The 15,000-nt window shown below is 43.4% G+C and overlaps 1 protein-coding gene across 1 annotated transcript in view; it reads right to left on the bottom strand.

Moving 5' to 3' along the window:
• The window catches only part of clmpb (CXADR like membrane protein b), a 66,015-nt gene that overhangs the window by 6,873 nt on the left and 44,142 nt on the right, over window positions 1-15,000 (bottom strand). Inside the window, exons 2-3 of the mRNA XM_056611532.1 lie at window positions 6,015-6,172; window positions 709-913 (exon numbers count right to left, since the gene is read on the bottom strand). Of these exons, the coding sequence (XP_056467507.1) occupies window positions 709-913; window positions 6,015-6,172 (363 nt within the window). The remainder of the gene's footprint in view (window positions 1-708; window positions 914-6,014; window positions 6,173-15,000) is intronic.

The raw sequence follows: 15,000 nt of genomic DNA, 5'->3' as shown, positions 1-15,000 counted from the left end.
TGCTTGAAGAAGCAGCCCGTTTCTGATTTATTTAATTCACGGAAATTGGTTTATTGCTGTAGAAAAGGGGAGCTCTAAATTTGAGTGTCTCGCTGATGGAGAGCGATTTGTCGACCTGTCTGCTGATGAATACGAAGGGGCACTGCGGGTACAAGCGTCTACGCACCACAACAGAGTTGGATGATCATTCGTTTAACTAATGAAACTCTAACCTAATAAATCAGTTCTGTGGTTCTACAGAGACAAAAAAAAAAAACACAGCCACATTTCTCTGGTCTCACTTGGCCGTATCAATCTAAACACACCCCAAACGGCAAGAGAGCAAATCAAATCACACTTCCTGAATCCAATCGAATCATTAGGTCAGTCAACATGATGGAGGAAATGTGGCAGGGTAATGACCCAGTGATGAGGTCTTTGTACAGTTTCTGTGTGTGTTTGTGTGTGTGTGTGTCCATGTGAGTGTGTGTGTGTGTGTCCAAGTGAATGGTGTGTGTATGTGTGTGTGCGTGCTTGTTTATGTGAATTTGTGTGTATGCTTGTGAATTTTTTGTGCGTTTGTTTGTGCGTGCGTGTGACCATGTGAGCACACACACACACGCCTATATCATTAGGTACGTATTCCGACATGTGTGTGCGTTTGCATTCGTTTGCCCTGAAATCGCACGTGAGAAGACACAGAACGTGCAGAGCCAGTGCAGCACTCACCCAGCACAATGAGGTTGACCTGGTCCCAGTGGTACTTCCCTCCGGTCTTGACTTTACAGGTGTACTCCCCAGAGTCGGTCAGCTGCAGGTCACTGATGAGCAGGGAGGCGTCTCCGCCCAGGTAGTCTCCAGATAAGAACAGGCGGCCCGGTTCGCTCTTCGTCTCTTCGTCTGTGTACACGTGGCCCGCAAAGAATGTGATGATCTGAGTAGTAGCAGGAGAAAGGGAGCATTATATTTTGGTCATGATTACCATAGGGTAATTCATAGTAGTGATATTGCTTATTTTTTCTGTTGTGTTATTATTAGCATTATTATCTCTCTTCAAATAGTAAACAACAGTATGGCTAGTGCTTATCCTGTCCCAATTGGACTAAGTCCTGAAGCACTGCCTTGCAAAGAAGTGCCAGTGAGGCAAAGTTTCTTCCAAACTAAAGGAGGCTTACAATTGCCTGAAGAGAAAATCCTCGCTGGCCTTAGAATTCTTGCCTGAAACTATATAAAATGTCAACTATGTCTGTTTACATAGCTGAATCGTTTTTTCTTTCTTTGGTCAGTCAAAAATGGTTTGGTTCTGTGTGTTATTAATGAATTGGTTAAAATTAATTACTTCCAGTCTCTGATGATGCTTCTACTTCTGCATTGAAAGGATCTAACTTATTTTTTTCCCCCCAATTCTTTCAATTCATTTATCACAAGTCGGACCCTCTCACTCGTACTATATCTCTCTCTCCCTCTAGCTGTCCCCGTACACAAACAAACACAGCTGTCGCCATGGCGGCCTGGGACTCGGGGCGAGTGTGCGCCTGCAGACGGGGAGACTGTTAAACGCTGGTGCCACGGCGCATCAGTGGCTCCCAGACAGGGGGCACCTGCTGGGATTGCAGGTGACGACTGGCCATTTACACACACACACACACACACACACACACACACACACACACACACACACACACACACACACACACACACACACACACACACACACACACACACACACACACACACACACACACACACACACACACACACACACACACAAATACACATTGACACATTGACACGTTGACCCCCTTCCGCAGCTGGCGGGCTAACATGTGACATGGCTCTGACACCTGCGCTGAGTTGGTGGGTATTTTACGGGTGCACCTCCTACAGGAACACTCTGAGCTTCGTTCACTCTTTATTCACATGTGTCTCGGCATTTATTGAACGTAAAAGACAGCTCAATAGTTGTTAGCCAACATGGTGAAGGGTCGGCTATTCGGCGGTTACAGGACACGTTCCAAACATTAACAGACCACGCTCATGTCTCTTCATTTCTTGAGTCAGAGTTGTGAATTTGCCTAAACTAGACCATTTTTTTTACATCACTTTATATTACTTTGAACATACTCAGCTCCCCCCCCCCCCCCCTGCACATCCTAAACATATGTAGCCTGTTCCCTCGCTAAAGGAGGCTAAATGTTGACAAGATGCTCTATGCCCGCTCAACATGGCTTCCAGCTGCACAAAGGCATAAGTTATTCATTGTGCCGCAGGCATAGTTTCTATGTTAATCAAATCTTCAGACACTTGAGTCTAATTAATGGTCTGTTCAATGTTAACTTCGCCAACCCACAAGCGCCATCTCCAAATAAACCTGTGACTCCAAAGACCAACCCTACGACCTATGCTCAACCACCCCTACGGCCGTTTTCATTGACAAAATTTTGGATATTAGACAAGCCATCAATATTTCAGTTCCAAACGTAAATGTTAGATCACTGGCATGCAATTATAAAAGATCTTGTGGGAATGAGGACATGATTTAATGCTCTAGAGTACCAAAACTCTGTGGAAACCTGCCCTAATGCTCTACCTAGCAGCTTCTTTAAGGACGTCCTTGACTGCCTGGCACAAGAAATACTGTGAATAGTTAACAGCTCTCTCCAACAGGCAACTTTCCAAAAGCCTTAAAAATTTAGTTATTAAACCCCATAAAAAGAAGCGGAGCCTAGATGCTTCAATAATTAACAACTACAGACCGATGTCAAAATCGACCCTTCATAAGTAAAATCATAGAGAAAGTTGTCCTCTGGCTCCTTAATGATTTCATTGCCTCAAGAGCTGCCAAGAAAACTTCTGTTTAGGATTTCGACCCCTTCATAACAACGAAACCGCTCTTATTAAAGTGGTTAATTATATTTGCTTGAACAAAAATTGGATCTGTTGGACCTTAGTGCTGCAATTAACAATGTTGAACACTCAATACTTTTGGACAGATTGGGAAAGTTGGGTAGGGATTTCCAGCAAAATCCTAGACTGGTTTAGGTCATATCTACAAGACACAAATTTGTCTCCATTGGTAACCATGTATCTGAACTAACTAACGTGCCGTGTGAATTCCCACAAGGAATGAATTTTTTTTCAAGAATCTTAAATCCTAGCTCCATCTTTATTCAACCTCGAGATGCTCCCACTTGGCGTAATTATGCAAATAACAACATGGCTTTATTGGCGTACCATTTTTATGTGAACAACAACCTAAGCTATGTAGCCCTATCACCAACTGACTATTGTACGATAGATCTGCTGGGCCAGCACATTGAGCAGGTCAAGGACTGGATGTGCCAGAATTGTCTACTACTAAATACGGACAAAACTGAGATAATTGTTTTCATTGCCAAAGATGAGAGACAGAAAGAAACACCTTGAGTCTGCATTGGCTCATGGTATGTCAGAGGATTGATTTAAAAATACTTATGCTCACCTATTATTCACTAAACGGTTTAGGGCCAAAGTATATCACTGAAATGCTTTTGCCGTATGATCTCCATAGACCTTTAAGATCAACTGTGACCATTGTTCCCAGAGTCAAGACGAAACATGGAAAAGCAGGATTCAGTACGCACTACTATGCAACCATGAATATCTGAGTCTTGCTCCAACCCTGATTACATTTAAATCACGGATAGAAACGTTTGTGTTCACCTTGGATTTCAACTGGACCATTTTGACTGATGTTATTCAAATTTATTTCATGACTGCTTTTAAATCATGTTTTCATGTATTCTATTAATTTAGTGTTAAATCTTGTTTTATTTAATTGTCTGTCATTTTTTTATTTAAAGCATATCGAGGCTGCCTTGCGTCTGAAATGTGCTATATAGATATTTAAATAATAATAATGAATAAATAAAGTTGACTTTAGTTGCCCACTAAACATTGGACGTCGGATAGACGTGAAGATCATGTCTATATATGGTCCCTCAGTCCATGACCAATTCTGGACATCTATTTGACGTCCAGACTAGGTCACTATTTGGATGTCAAACCATGACCCAACTTGGTCGTCATTTTTACGTTCAACATTTCACCTTTGAACTGGGTAATTTTCGACGCCTATGTCAGCTGCAGGAAATGTAAACATGATCCCACTGCGCAATGTGACGTCAGAGTAATGTCTTTTCTGTGTCATTATTGGACGTCAGATTTTGGTCCACTGAAGGGGTTGTTTTGTTACCCTGTTCAATCCCCAATGTCCAAATCCCAGGGTTAGGGTAGGGTGACTATAGCCTTCCTTAAACGAGTTGTCATGCCCCTCACAATCACTGTCTGTAAACCGGAGAAGCTATTGTTGACATCATTTTCTAAGGATGATGGAAGACAAAAATAACGTTTTTCGACCATACATGAATGGTGGAGTGTAATAAAATGTAACTGTTGGATGTGAGGAGAAGTAGGCAGTACAAATGATCGAGTTTGAGACGCAAAATTAGGAGATAATTCTGCAGTACAATTTGTTCCCACGAGAATGGCAGCAACACTTGAACTAGCAGGGTTGATGGGGGCATTGACTTAATGTACGATTATTATCCTCATCTCCTCGAAAATCATGAAGCATAGTTAAAACCCCCCCCGCATTATTTACACCCGGAGCAACAAGAGAATCTACACCAGATGTTCCTAAAGCAAACCTGTGCCACCCTCTTATCCTTGCAGGCTCCTGACTCATTCGGAAAAATTAATTTCAATAATAGAACAAGCATCATAGACGCCCGCGTACAAACAGCTTAAATGATGGCTCCCGGGTTTGGTTCTATGGGTTGATATATCCGTCAAATGATTGGTTTAGATAGATGGTCATGGGCTGAATGCGTTGGTACTCCGCACAAATCCATCTACCGAATTAAGAAGCTGCTAATAAACCGCTTCTTTGCTGGAACTGCATGCATGTTTGTGACGTCGCTGTCGACACTGTGTCACTGTGTCCTAGATGTGTCCTACCAGGCAGAAAAAATGATAATAAATAGAATAAAACTAGTAGAAATCAATGACTGATTCAATTAATAAGAAGGAGCTCATATAAGATTACATGAGATGACAAGCCTGCAAGCTTCCCCGATCAAATTAACATCAAATGTGTAAGCAGCAGTGGGTATGTGTGTTTTAAAGTCTTTGGATGGTTGGCTGCTTGAGAATGCTAATTAACAGCATCTATCAACAGTACCAATGTGCTATCCCAAAATATTTTTTTAACTGTAATAAGGCTACTGATAAGTTATTACATACATTATTCTGTTTGAAATTAATACAATGGCTATTGTTTATTATTCATTTTAGTTGAGTAAACTGTAGTGTATCTGAGACACAGAAGTGGTTGAATTCGACTTTTGCTAGTGGAGCAATACCTGTAAAATATTCATGGAATAATATACTATCTTATGATTCATGAGCTTCATATTTGGTTGTATGAAAAATTAACAAAACAGAATTTGAATACCATTTATTTTATTTTCACGTCTCATTCTTTTGTATTTAATTTTGAAGTGATCCAATAAATGTGTCATATTCTGCCAGTGGTAATACAACTTCAAGCTTGTTAGTTTCATCATTCGGGCCTGAATCATTAACTTGCCTCTCAAGTTCTCAAGCATGAAGAATGTGAGAACGCAATCAAAGTCCCAAAAGGGTGCCAGCCTTCAAAACCAGCCAAGCATTGTACCAAACAACTTAATTAAGAAACATATCTAAAACACGAGAATAATGACTTATGTTTAATGACAAAAATAATTGATGAAAAAGTGAAACTGTTCTGTTCCCTACTAGATACAGAGAAATGCTATTTGTTAAAATAGTTTATGTTTATAGTTATTGTTTAGTTATTCTGACTTGGAAAGGAAAAATGACTATTTGACTCAGCCATGATTCATTGTTTTGTATCAAGGCACACTCCAGAATAGATAGGGAAAAAGGTAACAAACATAAAACATAGAGAAACAGGGAAGCCCCAAAAGGAGGATGGCTGGGAGGAAGAGACTCACCACGTTCTGCTTGGACTTGGGCTTCTGCAACAGCCACTCGATGTCCAGGGACAGGCCGTTGGACTGCCAGAACTTGTGGTAGCACGGCAGGGTGGCGTTATCGCCCACCACCCTCTTCATCTCTGTCAGGGCCCCCGCCGACAGCACGCCTAGCAACACTGAGGGGACACAGAGATGAGGGAACACGTATTGATTACCACGACAGAGACACCGCAAGCAACACAACCCGCAACAGGGACATTCGTATGACATTTGAAGGGGTCATCTACAGATTGAACAATGAGTAAATAAACCAGAAATATAACTTGGTGTCTTAACACTATTTAGATATTGGGGCTAGGATAACATCGGCAGGAGACATACTGGGAAAAAAAACAGTGATAAACATTCAAGCCAATGGAGCTACAGATGAGCACAAAGCTACACGCTTACAATAAATGCACACCCCTCCACTCCCTCTGTTTCCACTTGGCTCCATTTTGGGTTTCATCAGATTCCTTATTTAAATAACATGACATTGTGATTCAGTGGGAGCCTCATCTCCAACCAGGTCCTCAAGCATTTCCGCAGGACCCTACTGCAAAACAACTCCAGTGAATGATGACAAAAATACACATATTGATCACAAACAAATTCCCCACTCTAGCTAGGCTAATGAGTTTTGGTTGCAGTATGTGAAGAATAAACAAACCAACAAACTTGCATGGATTGTGCGTTTGCTGTGTGTAAATATACCCCCCCCCCCCCCCCTCCTCCCTGCCCAGGACTTACATCAGGATGCAGGACAGGGAGGCGGAGTGTGTGTGTGTTTGTGAGATGGAAAGACACAGCGTAAGAGAGAGAAAAGGGAGATGGAAGTGTGTATGTTTCGCCACTGAGTCGTTATACAGACATCTGACTCCGTCCACCTGCTTAACAAGAGCACAGCAAAAACAATATAAAAGCCCCCTAAAGCTCCTGTGGGCTTACTGTCCCAAATTTGACAGATATTTTTGGCCCCTTCAGCATTTAACTTAACTACCTGCTTTTGATTTCATTGCAGAGTGAGCCAAGAGCTTCTGGGGCTTCTTAGGGCTTAAAATAACGTCATCCAACCCCACAGATGCCCAATTCCAATGGCGAGGGTACATCCACAACCCATTTTTATCACACTGGGACCAGCTGCTGAATAGGTGCTAAGTGCGCCTTTATTCCCCCATGTTAAAATACACACTCAATTTGTTACACAAGCTCCAACCAAAATAAGACTCTGTATCCGCATCCATTGTATGTTAATTAACCAGTCAGAGCTACCGAAGGAAGGGATTTCTTTTTGGTTGACAACATTACAAGAACGCACCCTTTGTTCCAAGAGAGGCCGTTTGTGTGAATGTATCAGGCACATGTCAACCCTCCTTGCTTCAGAGGTGTGCTTGCGCTACAGCATTGGTTCTCAAACTGTGGTACGCTTACCACTGGTGGTACGCAGAGGAATTGTGGAAAATAAATAAATATATATATATTTTTTCTTTTGAAACATAATATCAAATTGCTAGTACGTATGGAAATACATTAAGCACTTAATCATTAAAGTGGGGTTTAAACTAAGTTTTACCTTTCAGGTAATATTTCTTAGTGACGGCCGAAGCGAACAATAAGAAACGATGAGAAACCCGTTCAGCATCGAAACCCTTTTTAGCATCGAAACCGGAAATGCCCGAGGACCTCACTGTTGGTGAGCAGAATTATCATGCGACACAACATTGAAGTCTGCTTTCAGAAGGCGGTCGTTGTTGGACTTCTGGAAACAGCAACGGAGCCAATAGCCTGCGCTTTCGGACAATGCCGTGTTGCTTGTCCTTTCTTTTGCGACCAACTATAGTGCGAGAAAGGCTTCTTCTCACTTGCCATCATGAAAACGGAAAAAAAGGAAGAAGGATGGAGGCTGAGCCGCTTCTCAGACAGAAGCTGACCTTGATTGATCCAGAAATCGCAGGAATGTCTTCGCAGATGTCGGCGTCTCATTAGGCTTATGGAAGTTTAGTTGGTTTAGTACATAGCTGGTATTCTTAATGTTGGCACTTACTCTCTGTTTGTTTGATTGTGTGTCAGTTATAGTGCTACCACTTTGTACAGCTGATTACAGTTAACAATAGATTATATAACATTTTATTTTCAAGAATAAATGTGCCTTCTACGTGAGCTGTGCGTAGCAGAATTGGGCAGGCATAGGCGACTCTATTTTGTTATATTTTATAACATCGGTCTTAATGGTGGTACTTGAGGAGACAATATTTTCTGAGGTGGTATGGGGAATAAAAAGTGTGAGAACCACTGTGCTACAAAACCAGTCAGTGAGCAGCGACGGGGGACATTGTGGATCGTAGCACAGCCATACTGGACTATCTGGCTCTGAAAGGAGAATGACTCACACTGATGACATCAACCGCTGTCGGTTGGTATTGAGTGATGACATCATCCACTGTCTGGTTGACTCATTCGGAATAACATCATTGGAAGGTGGTTGGAGAGGGGGGCAATAAAGGGTTAGTGTTGGCATTTTTATGAAATAAAACGTTCAAAAAAATTAATAATTTAAAAATTTAAAATAAAAAAGCGATCACATATAGGCTGTTAGACGCACTGCACATTAGTCTGCATATGCTTCACAAACCGCTTGGAAGGCTATTATTCACTGCAACAGTTTGATTGCTGCGTGCCTGAATTGTATGTAGAAGCACCATCGTCCTCAGAATCGGACAGCTTTATCGCCGTATGAAAGTGTGCAAGTGTGCAAGGTTACACATGCATGGGAGTCCCGCTCTCTTCTTTTTCTCAATTGAAATCTATCAGTGAAGGCCAATCTCTAAATTCTCTCTGCCGTACGAAGATCCTTGACCGATTTTCTTATGAAGTATTTACAGTGGCATTCATCTTGTGGGCTTCCTGACGATGTTAGTTTAAGAGGTCAGCAGGAGAGAGCGAGAGAGACAGATAGATAGATAGATAGATAGATAGATAGATAGATAGATAGATAGATAGATAGATAGATAGATAGATAGATAGATAGATAGATAGATAGATAGATAGATAGATAGATAGATAGATTAACAGACAGACAGACAGACAGACAGACAGACAGACAGACAGACAGACAGACAGACAGACAGACAGACAGACAGACAGACAGACAGACAGACAGACAGACAGACAGACAGACAGACAGAGAGAGAGAGAGAGAGAGAGGGAGAGAGAGAGAGAGAGAGAGAGAGAGAGAGAGAGAGTTGAGAGTTGTTGTTGGTTAGTGCATATCGTGCACGCATTTGGAGTGGGGGGGGGATATTCCCAACATTGAAGCAGGTCAGGTTAATTGTCAGTGTGTACACGTGTGTGTGTACGCATGGCTGTCTTGCAAGGTGATGGTTCATGGAGTTAAAGGGCTCTGTTGGACGACCAACATCTCCCTCCACCTCCCTTCACCTACGCCCACATCCCAACTCCTGCAGTCAGCCCTGAGTGATAATTAGCTCTCCCCCCACACTCCCCTTGGCCTGCGGGGGAAAACCACAGCAGTATGGGACAGGCCAGATAAGAGCTCCATGGCTCAGATCTTACAACCTCATCCCAGCTCGACCACTGCCAACTGCACCACCCACTACCCCACCTCCTAATGCAGGCTGGGGAGCCAGCGATGGGAGTCAGGAAAGGTTATATGGAGGAAAGCAGCAAGTTGTTGCAGCAGCAATATGCTTATCACACCCATGAAGACTTAGGTTCAGTATTGGACCGGGAAAGGGCAGACCGAAAGCTCTGTGGGGTCAATTGCTTACAGTCCATTGCAACCTTCAGGCACTTTTTTAAGATGAGCTTCACTTTATTCCCTCACTAGAGTATTGAATTCCAAGAGAACAACACGTATATCCCTGACAAAGAGATGAAATTGTACCGTGTGCACTGAGATTATTCTGGGAGGATCTGACAAAGAAAAATGGTCAGACCAACCTGGTGTTTTTCTTGCTCCCTAATTTAGGGTTTCAAAGGCAGGCTTTGCTTCCGTGCTGGGGAATGGACCACGTTGTTTCTAAAACTAGCTCCCCCTAATGCGTGATTGAACTCTTGGATTGGTGTCAAACAGTGTGTGCACAGATGGACCAGGTTGGACTGTCGGACATAATCGTTCATGTCCACATCCCTGCCGACAGGCCAAACACTTTTTCTGCACATTGCGCAAGCAAAAAAAGAAAAAGAAAAAAGGTTCCGCCGGCAAGCTTATCGAAGTTGCTTTTGTTCCCACGCTCGCACAAAGAAACAATAGTTATGCAGCGTTTTGTGACCCCAAAAGATTGTGCCAAAATATTGTCCTTTACCGTGCTGTGTGAGATTCCATTAGGACTTGGGAAATGCCATTATAGCCACAGATTGACGGAGTGAGATGGGGATTGGGACTGACTCTCTCTTTCTTTCTCTCAGCTCTGTGCAGCTAAGCTTCACATGGCCACTTTTGGCTAGCTTTGGTCTTTATCCGTTGGGGAAAAAAGAAGGAAAGAATCACAACGTAATTAACAAAGGAGAGTGGGACCAGCCACTAAAGGCTTAGAGAGGAAGGGAAAAGAGCGGAAGAGAGAGAGGGAGAGAGAGGGAGACAGTCAAAGATTGAGACAGAGATAGAGAGAGTATCGGGAGGGAGCGGGTGGGAGAGAGAGGAACTGAAAGAGAGACAGGGAGAGTAGATAAAGTAAGGAGTAGAGTACGGGAAAATGTGGAGGAACCAATTTCTATGAAAAGGCCCTAGGGGGAGTTGTGCTCCAGTAAATCCGCCTTCCTACAAAACCCTGAAATCTTATTATAGTGTAGCCAGTGGGATGGACCGACAGACGGACAAACAGGACGGCCATGAATCTTTCACATTGACCAAAGTCAAGCCCTGCGTCGCAGCAGTAAGCACTTTGGCCCAGCCGAGGCCTGCGTTACAGCTAAAGCCCTTGACCTCTGGTGCTTCAACGCACAGCATATCAGAGAGGGACAGTGAGAGAGACTGGCAGAGAACTACAGGCATAGGGGGAAACCTGATTCTAGGTTGGTGTGCACAACCTTGATCCACTGTGTTCTGGCTGTCAATTCTCCAATGACCCATCAGTCGGCATAAGAATGGTTTAAGTCCAAATGGTTTTCACCGAACATATAAAGTGCTTAAAGATTTGTTTCCTTCTCTTTTTCGAAAAACTGTGCGCGGCTCTACACAAAAATTAGTTCCGTGTGACAAGTCTGTTGCGGTAGACTGCAGTCTTGCAGAACAACCCACTGCTGGGTGATGAAAAAACACGCAACTAGCTGTGCTCCACTTTTGATTTGAATGCATGGAATGCAACGACACCAAGTTTGTAGCATTCATAGCACTGCAAATGCAAGGGCTTTCATTTGTAGACCATAGGCTCAGTGACCATTGTATTACCTCATTCCACGATAGGTAGCAAACAAATGTATTTATTTTACATGACCATTTTCGAGATTCCAGAACTGACACGTTACACATTAGCACTTTTCCTGGGTGTATGTAGCTGTTAAGTGTGTGTGTGTATGTGTGTATGTGTGCGTCTGAGCCCCAAGACACCACAACAACTTCCTTTGTGTAATGCTGTCAGCACAAAGTGAACATAGGACAAATAATATACACGTGAGTGTGCGTGTGTGTATGACATGCTTCTCATATGCCTGCCGCCATGAATGTTTTATTATTTTTTGTACCACAGCGAGACCCGGCAAGGAGATGATGAGAGCACAGTGAAATATTCTGCGCTCAGGGTGACGCTTTAGCAGAGTGTGTGCCTGCCTCACACCAAAGAACCCAGCCACTTTTGACCTGAATATGTTCCTCTATATGTCCCTCTCATTTCATTTATTTATGCATATATACTGTATATATATACACACACAAATACATTTAATGAGATAAAGACAGCGAAAGAGCAAGAGGGTGAGCAAGAGAGAGGAAAATAGGCAATGGGTAGGGGGCTGGGGGTTAGGTTATGCCCTCTGTTCTTTCCCACTGTCTTTGAGACTTTGGAGACAGAGAACGAAGGCTTCAAACAGTGAAAAGCTCTCACATCTCAGATGTCTCCCTGGGTAGTGCCCCGCCCCCTGTCGTTTCTGAGAGAAAAAGAAAAACCTCCAAGACCTATGAAAACAAATCCGCACACTGCCTCTCAGAGAAACGCTTTTATGTGAACTCCAGGATTCCTCTTTTTAATTACAGGCGTCTTTGGGGTAAATATTTTTAAACGTTCCAAGCTATCATGCCCCATTATGAAACACGCACACACACACACACACACACACACACACACACACACACACACACACACACACACACACACACACACACACACACACACACACACACACACACACACACACACACACACACACACACACACACACACACACACAGACTAAACAAGTGTATGTGCCCTGAATCGCTCTCCTTTTGGTTTCAAGGTCCAATTTGTGAATAAATTGCGACTGCGGAAATGAAAGCCTGTGTTTCCCCTCACTGGAGGCTCCTCTTTGAAGGGTTGCAGTTCCGTAATCCTCGCTGCAAACAACGCTTGCTTCTGCTGACATAGACGTTCTTTTCCTTCCCGTTATCCCAAGTGAGACACCGCAAAGTATCAAGGACTTGACTGTTGTTGGAAAAAGTCACTGAAGACTTGAGAGAGAGAGAGAGAGAGAGAGAGAGAGAGAGAGAGAGAGAGAGAGAGAGAGAGAGAGAGACAGAGACAGAGACAATATGGGTCCACTCTGTCACTCTTCAGTCACGAAGACAGACTTTGATATGCCCTGGAGCTATGTTACAGGGAACCTGGTGAGGCGCCGAGAGAAGAACAAAGAATAAATAGCGAAGAACAATTGTTTCCAAGATAATCCCTTGGAACCGGGGGCGACTGGAATGAGGGGGAGGGCCAATGGGAAATCGGAAGAGAATAAACGGGAGATGAAGTGCAAGTGAATAATGAAGGCCCCGTGGTAAATGTTCACCTCAACCCGCTGTTATTACTTCATTAGCATTCCTTTCAAGGCTCCGTCACTGCTGTCATGTCAAGTGGAAAGGGACAGCGTTCCACCAACGGATCCCCAAAATAGATCCCGGAATTAGTTTCATGACAGCCACTTCTTAATTCCCCCATAGAACCGTTCCGCAGTTCCTTCCCTCTGAGGAGGAGTGGTTGGACCCCCGAAATAAGAACGCTATCTACACTACATTCTAGCAGGAGGATGTCTGTTGTAAAAGTTGTGTTTACAGTGCTTAATACAACTTCTCAGTTCCTATGAGCACGTCTGCGCCAGAAGTTAGTGGTGCTTCTGGAAACCTTATATAGCTCGGGTAGGCAGCCATGATATGTTTTTATTTAGCATTAAAGCGCAGATATCGTCCACACACCCGAAAGAGCTCTCCCGAGTGAGTGAGTATGGCAAGAGAAGCAAAATGTTCAGACGAGGTCTGCGCATCTAATGCAATGAGCTATAGGCCTGTTAGAAGGAAACTGCAAGAAAAGCACCAGAAAAGCGCATTAAGGCATGGCCTGCCTACAGATATGTGAGTGGGAAGCCTGACTTGTAAACCCTCCACCTTTTATGTAGTTGTGTACAAACCACAGTCAGACATATGTGCTTCAGACCAACAAGGCAGAGGACTTTGGAAGGACTCTGAAGTTTGCAACACTTAGAAAACACTGAAAGTCTTTTGCTGGAGTTTGTCTTTTTTAATTAAACCCAATTCATACTTTTAAGAATTGATGGCCCCCATTTCAAATTTTAAGTACAACAATGCGTCTCGGGGACTTTTGGTTTCGTCTTTTGAGGATGGCTGCCACAAGCTTGCAAACTGCGTTTAAATAATGACACTCGGCGAGGGCCACTTTTTCTTCTGAAGGGTTCAGACGGGACAGGGAACAAATGTCAAGTGATCTGTTTGGTGGGAGATAACACGCTTGAATGGGGGCGGCCTGGACACTGACCTCAATGCAGCAGCTGATCCCCCTCACATCTGGAAATAAACTAACCAGCGGCGTGCGCGCACATTCACATTAGTTCTGCACAAAACTGTCTCCAACGAAGTCTAAGACACCCGCCATGTGGTGAAACGTAGAAAACAAAGATGGAAAAGCCAATGCCTAGCCAACTAAGCGGGTAGGAAGCAGAATGTTTGTTTATGAGTGTGCGTCCGTGCGATCTTGCGTGCGAGAGAGGGAGAGAGAGAGAGAGAGAGGATGAGTATATGTGGCCAATATAAAGGGCACATCGTCCCCGAAGCAAATTCACTTTGGCCTGGACAAACTTTGCCATTCTAGATTGCAGAACGTCTCTTTTAATAAGGATGGAGCATCGATTTTTATGCATTTCATTTAAAGAAAAAAAGATTTTTGGGATATGGAAAAAAAACAGAACACTCCACTCCTGAATTATTAATATTATATGTGCTTAAAATCTATCCCCCACAGATAGAAATGTGTTGGCCTGCATGGGTCAGAAGCTTTGCTATCCTTAGGCTATTCAGACCAAAAAATATATTGTGAATGGCACTCATATATATTGCGGGTAAATATCAACAGCAGAGACCACAGAGGAAAGCTGCAGTCTGTGGAGTTCAAGCTGTTTGGCCCTACCAGTCTGACAGACGGTGCAGTATGAAACCAACACTGGGTTTTGTGTTCATTAAAAACATAGCAGAAGACAGGCTCACCTGCTGATGATCCACTTAAAACTCTCATGCGAGGTACACTATGATACATCAGCTGCATCACTGCAATGGCTGGAACAGATGGGCCAGCTGTGATCATACAAACAATGTTGCCACTACCATTATCGCACATGCACAGAAACGCGTTGTACTTTCCTCTCCCTTCCCCAAAACACCAGTTGACTCTCACGGACAGAAAATGGGTGCACTCGCTTTTGGCAAAGAACACACATCTTTGACCCTCTTAATCATGGGGTCTGATCTTTGTGT

The sequence above is a fragment of the Gadus chalcogrammus genome, chromosome 16 (assembly GCF_026213295.1).
Source record: "Gadus chalcogrammus isolate NIFS_2021 chromosome 16, NIFS_Gcha_1.0, whole genome shotgun sequence".
Lineage (NCBI taxonomy): Eukaryota > Metazoa > Chordata > Actinopteri > Gadiformes > Gadidae > Gadus > Gadus chalcogrammus.
Note: the sequence above shows the minus strand (reverse complement) of the source record. Positions and strands in the feature narration are given on the sequence as shown.